The sequence below is a fragment of the Ictalurus punctatus genome, chromosome 10 (genome assembly GCF_001660625.3).
Source record: "Ictalurus punctatus breed USDA103 chromosome 10, Coco_2.0, whole genome shotgun sequence".
Taxonomy (NCBI): domain Eukaryota; kingdom Metazoa; phylum Chordata; class Actinopteri; order Siluriformes; family Ictaluridae; genus Ictalurus; species Ictalurus punctatus.
Window position 1 is genome coordinate 1,767,191 of NC_030425.2, and position 12,810 is coordinate 1,780,000.

At 39.4% G+C, this 12,810-nt stretch overlaps 1 protein-coding gene across 4 annotated transcripts in view; it reads right to left on the reverse strand.

Annotated features, from left to right (window-relative positions):
- Positions 1–12,810, reverse strand: part of nav2a (neuron navigator 2a) — a 106,294-nt gene that overhangs the window by 71,330 nt on the left and 22,154 nt on the right. For 3 of the 4 annotated variants that reach the window (XM_017478795.3, XM_053683387.1, XM_017478794.3), the window contains exon 1: positions 3,634–4,113. The exons of the other annotated variant lie outside the window; for it this stretch is intronic. In XM_017478795.3, the coding sequence (XP_017334284.1) occupies positions 3,634–3,804 (171 nt within the window). In that variant the 5' untranslated portion in view covers positions 3,805–4,113. Of the gene's footprint in view, positions 1–3,633; positions 4,114–12,810 lie in introns of those variants that run through there. 4 annotated transcript variants of the gene reach the window in all.

A 12,810-nucleotide genomic window follows, 5' to 3' on the forward strand; every position in this document is an offset into this window, starting at 1 on the left:
TGAGATATTTACATGTTTCCCAGAAGACAAAATACTAACAATTTACACCGATCATCCTGTTCAAAAGTTCACCCCCCCCCCCCCACTCTTAATGTATCGTGTTGCCTTCATTACTGCATTTCTGACGTATGACGTATAACATCGTTGTATGTTGAACATCGTTCTTATTTTTGTTTACTGCATAAATCACTAACACAATATCAATATACAGATAGAATATATCGTAGCCATGAGCAAGCAGAAATAGGATACTCTTTACTAAAAAGGTACCAAATGGAACACCTGCCTCATCTCTCAGAGAATTGTGTGTAAAAAAAAATTATGGCCATGTGAACATCCATCATTATGAGGTCGAAGAAAAGGTCAAACTATCAAAACATCTCCCACAGGACCCATGGTGTGTGTGTGTGTGTGTGTGTGTGTGTGTGTGTGTGTGTGTGTGTGTGTGTGTGTGTGTGGACAGATGTCTCCACTTTAATAGACATTTTAGAGCAAGAGAGGAGACATGAATGATCTCCGAGAGAAACAGACGCGTACTAATACACGCTCGGGTTGCATTCTGTGTCTAATGTTTGTTTTAGCTGAAGTAAATGAATCTGTGTTAAAAGGCTGTTACGTAACACTATAATGTTGTAATGTTAGCACTAACATCAGGAGATGATGACATTAAAAATGGAAAGATTTATCACGCTGACTGGCATCTCTGAATATATTAAAATGTCTTTGCCAAGTGAAATTCAATATCCATTTGAACTAGGGATGTCACGAGAACCGATACTTTGGTTTCAAGTCGGTACCAACGTTCTTAAAACGTGAGGGTGCTTCTTTTTCTGCATTTCCGTTGGTACCGATTGTAACGAAAGTGCCAAGGTTGCAATTCTTCCGGACCTGACGGGGGCAGCAAATACGCGCGAGTGTTTTAGTCGGTCCACAAATGGTGAAGATGAAGAACGCCTACAAGCACACAGGAAAAACTACAAAAGATTAGCTTAGCTTTAAGTTTAGCTCCACCCCGACTCGTTGAGAAGAAAAGAGAGGAAAGGTAGTATCGGTTTCCGGTGTGCAACCGATGCCATCGTTCATTTCAAACAAAGCGAGGAAACTCCTGGAATTTGGCGAAGCACCTGAAAGACGGTCCTTTATTATGTTTGTTTGAGGCAGCTGCATTGTGGCGTGAAACCAGCTAACATTACGCTCCATGTAATGTTAGCGATAGCCAGTTATTTTATTAACGACGCTAACGCATTGCAGTGTTATAAACTACCTCCTAATGGTCCACCATGCATCTCCATTCAGCCCGGGTCCTGTCAGATACATGTAGCCTCATGTCACTAATAATTATTCACATGTTCATGCTTTTAATAAATCTTTTTATCCTGACACCATATCAGTGATTTTAAACTAATGCTTGCATTCAGAGTATAAGAGTGTGTGTGAGTGTGCGCGTGCGTCTGTGTGCATGCGTACGTTTAGGAGTGCACCTCCACTCATTATCAGACAGTGTTTGATAACTGAAATCCCCCCCCCTTCCCCCCTCTCCCCTCCTCTTCCCCCCTCTTTTTGCCAGTATCAGCCAGAGGAGGATGTCCTCCAGGAGAGTTTTTTTATTTTATTTTTATACCACACCGTGGTATCGACTTTGGTATCAAGTATCGTGTACTTTTGGTGGTATCGGTACCGACTACTAGATTTTTGGTATTGTGACATCCCTAATTTGAACACACACACACACACACACACACACACACACACACACACACACACACACACACACACACACACACACACACTTACGGGCCTGTGGGAGATGTTTTGATAGTTTGACCTTTTCTTTGAACTCATAATGATGCATGATCACACGGCCATGTTTTTTTTTTGTATTTTTTTACGTACAATTCTCACATTGTGAGATGAGGCAGATGTTTCATGTGGGACTTTAAATAAAGAGCACGTACACAAAATTACAAACGTTTTGTTCTCAGGTAAATTCGACTCATTTAAAAAAAAAATGCAATAAATATGACATCATACTGTGGTATTAAAAGAAACACTGGTGTAGTTCTTGCTGAAAAGGGTTTACTGCAGAGAGAAAATGTACCCCAAGATTCAAACAGCAGATTTTTCAGGTTCAGAGTCCACACCTGCAGCATTTTAAGGACAGAATACAACTGTGTGTTTAACCAGAACTGAAAATGTTGTGCAACAACTATTAGAGGTCGACCGATTGATCGGTTTTGCCGGTTAATCGCAACCGCTAACCGATTGCTGAAACGATCGGTTATCTGCATTAATCCACATATTTTTTTTGTTGCAGCTGAGAAGTCGCATGCACTGTTCGAGCGCGGCCTCTAGAAGCGAAATAAAAAAACATCACTGCCAAATTTTGTCGCGTTATTTTAAGTGTTTTTGAATTCATTTTGGACGTTTTTATTTATTTTGGTGCGTTCGTTTTTTGGTTAAGTTTGGATGTATATCTTTTATTTACATTCATATTTATTAACATTTACTATACATATTAATATTTATATATTGATTGCATTTTAGCGGTTTGTTAATGCTATGCTCTAACGCATACCTTACCCTCTGGAACTGAAAGGATTTTTAAATAAAACCAGTGGGGGTGGGGTGGGGGGTGGGGGGGTTCAAATAAATAATAAATAAATAAAGTTATCCTCATGTGGTCCATCTAAATGTCCCCCATCAGGTCAAAACGGTCAGATATTCATTTGGCATGATACCCACCATGATGTAAAAACATGTATACACACACACACACACACACACACACACACACACACACACTGACTTGTGCATTACTGTACTGCTGCTAACCTTCTATCCCAACCTACTAACCTTGGGTCCTAACCCTACCCTCTCCTGCAGGATTTTCTGGGAATGAGCATCATGCAGAGCAGCTAAAACCTCATACAAGGTCAAAACTCTCATGCGTTGCTATCATCACGGGGACATTAGGTTCCTGTAAAGTGATAAATTAAAAGTACCATCTCCCCCTCACACGCTTTCTTTTGGCATAGCCTTAAAAGGTGCTTGGAAACGCTCATAGAGAGCAAGAGTCAGAACTGTCGCCTAGCATACCATACATGATCTCGCAAATAAAACACACACACACACATACGCACACACACACATGCACACACAGCTGCTTTAAAGCCAAACAAGCACTGACATACTAAATAAACACACACAGCTCCACACTAGTCCTTCAAATATACAAGGATTCATTTCATTACAATTAAACTAAGCTATTGTGTGAGGAATAACAGTACACACACACACACACACACACACACACACACACACACACACACACACAGTAACAAGTGTCAGCTCAGTATGTAGTTACAGAAACTACTAGAATATTTAATCTTCAAGAACAGTACATCTCTGTAGTGATGAATCATCACACTGCTACTGCACACCTAACACAGCACACACACGCATACACACACACACACACACACACACACACACACACACACACACACACACACACACACACACTCCAGCTCATCTGATTAAAAACCCGATTACATTAAATATTCATTATACTCAGCATAAAAGAAACACACACACACACACACACACACACACACACACACACACACCTCTAACCTGTAGGTCTGCTGGTTCTTGATGGCTGTCGGTCCGAACGGGAAGCATAACTGCATGGGTGTGTGTGTGTTTGTTGGAGAATGAGTGCGTGTTTAGGGCCGTGCACTGAGGCAGCACAGCACGAGTCGGGAGTCCAGACTTCATCATAGCAGCCATGAGGAAGATGAGCATCTCCTTTCACACATCCACATACAATCACATATAACGTCACACACACACTGAATCACACACACACACACACACAAGCTTGTCCTGACTATCTTCTTCTTCTGTACGGAGAATACAGCCATTTATAACCCACTCCGAATTTCATGTCACCATACACCAGCAAGAGAGAGAGAGAGAGAAAGAGAGAGAGAAAGGGAGAGAGAGAGAGAGAGAGAGAGAAAGAGAGAGAGAAAGGGAGAGAGAGAGAGAGAGAGAGAGCGGGAGAGAGAGCGAAAGAACTAACAAACGAAACGAGAAGCTGCTGCTCACTGAATCAGTGTAAGATCTACACCCTCGCTTAACCTTACACTCCCTCTCTCTCTCGCTTTTTCTTTTTCTCCTCCTCTATCTCTCTCTCTCTCTCCTCCTCCTCTATCTCTCTCTCTCTCCTCCTCCTCCTCTTTGTGCAGGTGTAGTATCAGTAACTATCGGTTGGCATTTTTAGCTGCTGCATAATTTTCTCTTCACACACACACACACACACACACACACACACACACAGAGTAAAAAGCAGGGTGTCACTGCTGCACGTAATTAATGGTGGTGTGTGTGTGTGTGTATGTGTGTGTGTGTGTGTGTGTGTGTGTGTGTGTAACGTGCTACACAGATCTGAACAGCTAATGAGAGCTGTGATGAAAAACAAAAATTACTTTTGTCTCATCCACTCGAAACGTCTTAGTGATCCTAATAATAAACGAGAGGAATTAATCAGCAACTTAATCAAAACAATTTATTTACACAAAATAATTTTCAACAATGTATCAATTTTAATGTTATCTACTGCACCAACATTAGCATACTGTAGAGGAAAGGATCACATACTGTACGTGAGAATGACAGAGCTGAGAATAAAGATGGCTCTACACCTCCATCCATGTAAAGTGCAACTGTTAAGTTTTAACACACACTACACTTTTTATAAAACAATTTTAAGGGATAGTTCACTCAAAAATGACAATTCCGTCATCAATTACTCCGCGTCGTGTCGTTCCAAACCCGGAAGACGTTCATTCGTCTTCGGGACTCAAACAAAGACATTTATAATGAAACCTGGGAGATTTCTGTCCCTCCATTTACACTCTAACCAAAACGTTCATAAAGGCGAGCCTCCACATTATTTTGCGTGTACTGGACAGAAATCGAAGGCATACAAGTTTCCTGTCCCTCCTAATAAGCCTTTAACCACAACAGGCTTGGAAAAGGTGTCTGGTTTGACGTTATGTCGTGAAAACGAATGCATTTATGAACGATTTTCTGATTCTGATACGCATTAGCGCAACACAACATCACAGAAAACGAATTCTAGCATTCTCATAAAATTCACTACAGTCTTCCTACGGGGTTTCCACAAGCAGGAGGTCTGAGTGACGTGTATCGCTCACAGGTTACAGGTTCTAGCCACAGCTCAGAGAATACAAATCAGATTTGTAGCACTGAATTATGAGACATAATAAATCACAACACAGTCTGCAGCTATTACGGCCATCTGGAGCCTAAAGGGTTACCAATTGCGCACACACACACACACACACACACACACACACACACACACACACACACACACATGGCAATGAAACGCTGGGTGTAATCTTAACTTCCTGCCTTGTTGCATTAATGTACAGCTGGATTCTTTGATGTATTTGTGAATTTCATTTTATGGCAAATTTTACAGCGAACAGACTGTGTGTAAATCATAGGTTTCTAGAACATATTCCAAAATATAATCTTCTGGATGCAACGATAATTCCGTTTGAATCCAACAAACATACAACCCACGCTTCCTGGAGAGATCGCACTAACGAGAATCTCAGATTCCACCACTCAGTGGAGACGGCATAATCAATATATCACACATCGGTTATTTTGGACTGACTGAACAGCAACCTAACCAATCACAAGTAAGCTGCGTGGGATGGAATCAGAATGAATGTACTGCATGACGTCAAAAGTGTCCGTTTTACGTTTTTAAGGTTTAACGTGCACCTATGATGGTTTTGAAATGTGCCTAATTTTGTTCGAGGTCTCATATCATAGATTTACATGCATCCGAGGTCAAAAAAACACTTAAATGAGCTCGGAATTTAAACTGCAGCATTAAATTTTTTTCCCTCCACAGTGTCACAAAAGAATCATTAAATGATTCATATTAAACTCCTCCTTTCAGAGAGCATACTCTGCTCTGATTGGTCAGACGGTCCCAGTCTGTTGTGATCCATCTACCACTGTAACCAGAGGTACAAACCTACATAGGTTAGTACAGGAAGTAAGTCTGGAATCACTAACAACTCGTTTCAGCTGTTCGGTTCCTTCTTCTGGGAGTCGATAAGTCCGTTTGTCGTGCGCTTCGATTATTTTAAACTGTGCAGATGTGTTTTTCTTTTTTTTTTTACGTTCACAAACAGCTACGTATATTAGAGCTGCAACAACTAATCGATAAAATCAATAATAATCGATTATGAAAATTGTTGTCAACTAATCTCATTATCAATTAGTCGGTCTGCGTGCGGCACGGGGGAAATTTACTCATTACGTTATTTCTGTTCCAAAAAACACACTAAATACTAAAGATGTGTCCCAAATGACGTACTGTACACTTACACTATACACTGCGCACTCTATGGTCTAGTGCAGTGTTTCTCATCCGGGGGTCCGCGGACCCCTAGTGGTCAGTGGTGTAATTGCAGGGGGTCAGTGGGAAAGTTTTTAAAATGTTTAAATAATATTATATATACAGTCAAACCTCGGATTGCGAGTAACTTGGTTTGCGAGTGTTTTGCAAGACAAGCAAAAAATTTTAATACATTTTAACTTGATATACAAGCAAGGTCTGCCTGTACCTGTAGTACGTATACGCTGCTTTGTCTGCCGAGCGTCACGTGATCACGACTGAGCCGATGGTTCCTCTCTCACATGCTCAGTCTCAGTCAGCGTGCCTCACTTGTACAGTCAACATCCGTGTGAGCGTATACTGTTTACGATAGTGTTGTAACTGTTATGACTGAGTAGTAACTGTACTGCGAAAATGGCCCCTGTGAAGAAAAAATTTGAAAAGGAAGGCGATAAGAAAAAGGAGATGATTACGTTAAGAAGTTAAGAAGGAAATCATCGAGAAGCTCAAACGAGGTATGCGAGTAGCTGAGTTGCGAGTAGTCAGTTGTCAATGAAATTGGGGAATTGAGTCCTTGGGGAAGACCATGGGACTGGAAGTGAATGAAGATGACATTCAAGAGCTGGTGGAGGAACATGGCCAGGAGCTGACCACCAACGAACTGATGGATCTGCATCACGAGCAACAGCAAGAGGTTATGGGGGAGGTCTCGTCTGAGGAGGAGGAGGAGAAAAAGACGGAGAAATCCCTCACTTCAAATGAGATTAGGGAGGTGTGTAAAATGTGGGCAACAGTGAAAAATTTTGTAGAAAAGCACCACCCGAGTAAGACTGTAGCAGTGCGAGCGATGAATCTGTTTAACGACAATGCAATGTCACATTTCCGCGAAATCCTTAAAAGGAGGCAAAAGCAAGTGTCACTGGATAGGTTCCTCGTTAACGTCGTACAAAAAGAAAAAGATTCCGGCGAGCCAACAGACAGCAGTGATTCCATTAGTAACAGTGAGAGTCGTCCTACACAATAATTAATAAATTCGATTACTTTATATTAAATTTAAATAATAAAAATATAAAATGGTATTTTGTGTTAATCATTATTATATATATGAATATTTTTGGGTTTTGGAACGAATCATCTGAGTTTCCATTATTTATTATGGGGAAATTTGCTTTGATATACGAGTGCTTTGGATTACGAGCAGGTTTCCGGAACGAATTACGCTCGCAATCCAAGGTTTGACTGTATATTATTGTTAAATGGATCAAAACATATTCAAATGAGATGTTTTAAAATTAACCGATTTGGTTATTTGCGTGCATTCACAAATATCACAATCGTTCACTGATGGATTTTATTTTAAATTTATTTACAAATTTAATTTTAAATTTATTTTATTTATTTATAAATCAAATGATAATTTGCAAAAACCTATGTGTGGTAGAGAAGTTCAAGTGTCGCATTGATGGATAAAATACACAAAAGATCATTCAGGGAGTCAAATTAAATGTCACACCAACAATAAAATGTAAAAAATAAAATCTTGAAATGTTTTGATTCAATTTTAAATGTCCAATGTTAATATTATTAATGTTAAATATTAATAAAATAAAGCAACATATATAGAAATGACTTAAATATATAGTCTATACTTGCTGTGGAGTGAGGGGGTCCTTGTGGATTGTTCGAAATATGCTAGGGGTCCAGAGATCACAAAAGGTTGAGAACCACTGGTCGTGTATGAATTTTAGAGAGGTAATATCATCTCAAATGGAACACATTGCTTTTTTACTAACCGGAAGTATAAGCCGCTTCCTAGTCAGTGGTGCACGACGTCATACACACGTGATGCGACACCGCTAGCTTTAGCAGATACCCAGAGTCATCGACAATGACTTTCTTCAGTTTACTGTTTATGTCAACGTTACCTTTTATTCAAAACATGACCCCAATCACCATCAGACATAATCATCAAGTGACTGAGGAAGAAAGTGTAGAACTTCCAAGTCCTCTAAAGCAGGGGTGCATTTTATATTTAAACACCACGGAGAAGATAAAACTTTATAAAGCGGAGTTTGTAGAGCAGGGAACACGGCAATGATGCACGAGCACAAACTTATGTTTGTATCCAAAATGCTCCACTGTGTGTAAGGGGCAGGGGAAACTGGTGCCAGTTGCTTAAGAGGTTTAGTTTAATTTAAGTTTATTGTCATTATATGGTGTATTTGCGCGCTTGCAGTGTAAATTCTGTCGTTTATTATAACGGAAGTGACGTGTTAGTAACAAGGTCGTGTTGCTCCTCACTCGCAGTGGGAGCACAAGTAAGATCTGTAATGTCTAATTAAAACACTATGATCCAAAGTAACAACAATATTCCTAATAGCAGTGAGTAACAGAAACCATAAGGTGCAGTGAAAGGGAGTTTTTATTATAAAGTTTATATTATATTTATAAGTATTTATGCATTACTTTTTATAGATGCAAAAAAAGAATTAAACCACAGTGCTAAATTAATAATATATATTCTGGTGTGTGTGTGTGTGGGGGGGGGGGGGGGGGGTGTATTGGGTTCTTTTCAGTTTTATATAATTGGACAAACAATTGTATAATATTTTAGTCTGAAGTTTATATTTGTAACATTCAGTTTGTGGATTTTATTTTAAATAAACTAAAAAAAAAATGGTACTGAAAGTTTGCCCAATCAATCCAATTAATCAATTAATCGAAAAAATAAGCGGCCAACTAATCAATTTTGAAAATAATTGTTAGTTGCAGCCCTAACGTATATAACACACTACATGAAACATAATGTTTGAAAACCCATAATAGGTGCACTTTAAGGGAGTGGAATTTTTTTCATTAGCTAGCAGACTGAACTTGACGAAGTTGAGTAATATTAAGATATTGCCTAGGATGTGTTTGGAGCAGGCCTGAGTGCAGTAAGTTACTAGTGTAACCGCATTGTAAGAAAGCTCCTTAATTAGCTAGGGTTAGTGAAGGATTTATTGAACCTACAAGGCAAAATAACATGTAGTTATGAGGAGGCAGGAGTGTTTATAGGGAAAGCAGGAGAAACGGACGTCAGACTGAGTTCATTCTGACGTCAACGCGTCTAATTTACTAGTTCACTAGAGCAGTTCATCATCTATTAGTTGTCATATATATTTACATGACTGTACACAGTTCAGGGAGATGAAATGCTATGAAATCCTTTTTCTGCTTCTTTGTCCTGAAAGCGTTTTACATTACAGTCATTTTCTCGAATGTGTTTCATCTTTTTTTGTGTGTATTTTTTGTTCTACATTACGGCTGCTGTAACTTACATGCATGTAATGTGTAAAATGTCCATGTTAGTACATGTAATGGAATGTGCTGGAGGAAAATACAGATAAATACTTATGTTACTGTAAAATTGGTCAAAAATATTTTCGACTGTTCAGTTGGCTACAGACATTGGACCTCATTGTAAAGTCTTGTTTAAAACAACGATTGAAGGGATCATCTGTTTTTGCATCTGTTAATCTGTTAATCTGTGAAGAATTTAGAAAAATGAGTGAAAAGGTTTTGAGCATGACATAGAGTTGTGGTCACGGTGTAAATGGGTGTGGCTTTGTGACTTGGTGTAAAAACTTTTACAAGGTTTAGGGTTCATGTATGAAGTGATTAGTAGGCTTTTGACCTGGCTTGTGTAGCAAATAAACAAGTATTTCTCTGGATGATATATATATATATATATATATATATATATATATATATATATATATATATATATATATATATATATATATGTCAGTGTGTATGACTGCTTGCTAACTTCTATATCTAATCTTGACGATGTAAGATATACGTTATATATATTATATGTAAGATATATATATATATATATATATATGTGTGTGTGTGTGTGTGTGTGTATATACTGTATATAAGCTCTCCTTATTCCACTTTACTAATAGTACAGACTATTACTGTGTTCCAGATATGTTCCGCTCAGATGAAGGTGGATGCATTCAAAAGACAGCTGCTCTCTGAGTTCCTTACTGTCCTCACTGAGACAAATTTAAGTCAAATATACAGCATTGTGCTGTATGCAGTAGTGTTCTAGTGTTTAGTAGCAACAAAAAAATAAATAAATAAATGTTCAGGATCCATCTGTAGGTAAGCTGGTGATCAAGAGCGGAAGATAATATCATAACGTGAGTAAAGTTTATGACATCGTGACACGTATTGAGCGAGGTTCCTACCTACTTAGGCAACGAATGAAGTGAGTTTTCTTTTCTGTGACAACAATAACAACGGTCACACATCATACAGCTTATTACTGGCACTTCCGTTAGTTGCACTAGGGGAATAAAGGATCTCTAGTAACTATGCTCACAGCAACACAGCACGTTGCTCCGCCGACCCACACTCTTATTTATAGCAGTGACGCAACTAGAAACATCAAACAGACGCACAAACACTCCATCTGCTACAGACTAGTCAGTGTGCATGGTGTTCATGTGTATTCCCTCTCTCTCTCTCACTCTCTCTCTCTCTCTCTCTCTCTCTCACTCTCTCTCTCTCTCTCTCTCTCTCTCTCACTCTGCCTCTCTCTCTCTCTCTATAAAGACTGTGCACTACAAAGTGCCACACTACAAAGTTATCCTATAAAAGTTTTCCTCCTGTGTGTGTGTGTGTGTGTGTGTGTGTGTGTGTGTGTGTGTGTGTGTGTGTAAAAACTGGAACTCGGATTTATGATTTAGACCATATACTGTTCATGAAAGAACCACCGTACCTGAGATACATGCTCTGTTCCAAATACAGCCCTACTCCCTATTACCTACACAGAGGTAACACACACACATAGATTTAAGTTCACTACACAGCTTATTCACCGTATTGTCCCTCACCATCATCACTCCAATGTGGACATATTCCACAACACACCCGTCCTATTCACTATTCCCCATCTACACCATGAGTGTCACTCTGTCCTTATAAAAATTTTTTAAAAAGGATTTCATAGGACCAGAGTAGAAGAATAAGGGATAAAAGAAAAGGTGAGACTCCCTGTGGAGGACTGAAAGTGCCCTCAACTCTTTTCTTACGTATCTGTCTCTATTTCTGTCTTCTAAGCCTCCCTCTCTCTGTAGCTTTCTGTGTGTATCTCCGTCTTTTTCTCTCTGTCTATCTGACTGTATGTCTGTCTGTCTGTCCTCTGTGTCTCAGTCTTTATTTCAGTCTCTCTATGTAACTTACAGGAACACCCCAGTTTAATTAAAGCTCAGTGTGGGAACATCTTACACACCCTTTTATTTACATATGGGACTCTGTACAGAGTGCGTACACACACACACACACACACACACACACACACACACACACACACACACACACACACACACAGAGAGAGAGAGAGACATGTTCCGGAACTAGCAAGCACAGGAGGGTACAAAGGACAACCAGGTCAGCAACTACTGTACAAAAGAATCTGCTGTGCAGTCAGTCTGCCATCACACACACACACACACACACGCACACGCACACACAAACAAAGTTTGATGTTGTCATGGAGACATGTCTGGAAGGCTGAGCTGAATAAACTAAACAAAATTTAAACACACACACACACACACACACACACACACACACACACACACACACACACACACACACACACACAAACACTTGAAATATAAATAAAGAATAAGATGGAAAATGAGGTGGTAATTAATGTCAGTGTTGCTGCTGCTTCCATAACTTAGCTACAGTCTGGAAAATGCAGTCCAACCTCATACTGACTCCATCAGACCCTACTGCTGTCAGACCCTCAGAAGTCTATAGACTTACGTTAGTGACGATTGATAGAGTGTGGTTTGGAATGACATTACCCACAATTCCTAAGGGATTTATCTGGGTGGCGAAAAGCCTCCATACAGATCTCTTTATGTACTAATGAAATTAACGTCCGCAAGGAATACTGGGAAATAAATATCATATAAAATCACTTTGAATCTCCCATAGGAGAGCAACTGAGATACTGTTACAGATCGAGAGAGAGAGAGAGAGAGAGAGAGAGAGAGACAGAGAGAGAGGAAGAGAGAGAGAGAAAGCAAGAGAGAGATAGAGAAAGAGAGAGAGTGAAAGAGAGAGAGAAAGAGAGCGAGAGAGAGAAATTGCTCTCTTTGGGTTGAATGTTTCATTCTTGTTTATTGTTCTCTGATAAGCCTCTTCTCTGATTCATAATGTGAATTAATTTCATCTTCTCGGAATATAGAACATGGCCAATAGGGCGGCGTTAAAATGACATGTTGGTAATTGGCTTGTTTTTTGTTTTTTTTCCTGTAAAAAGATAATCATCTCTTGCTTTAGGATCAGAGTTA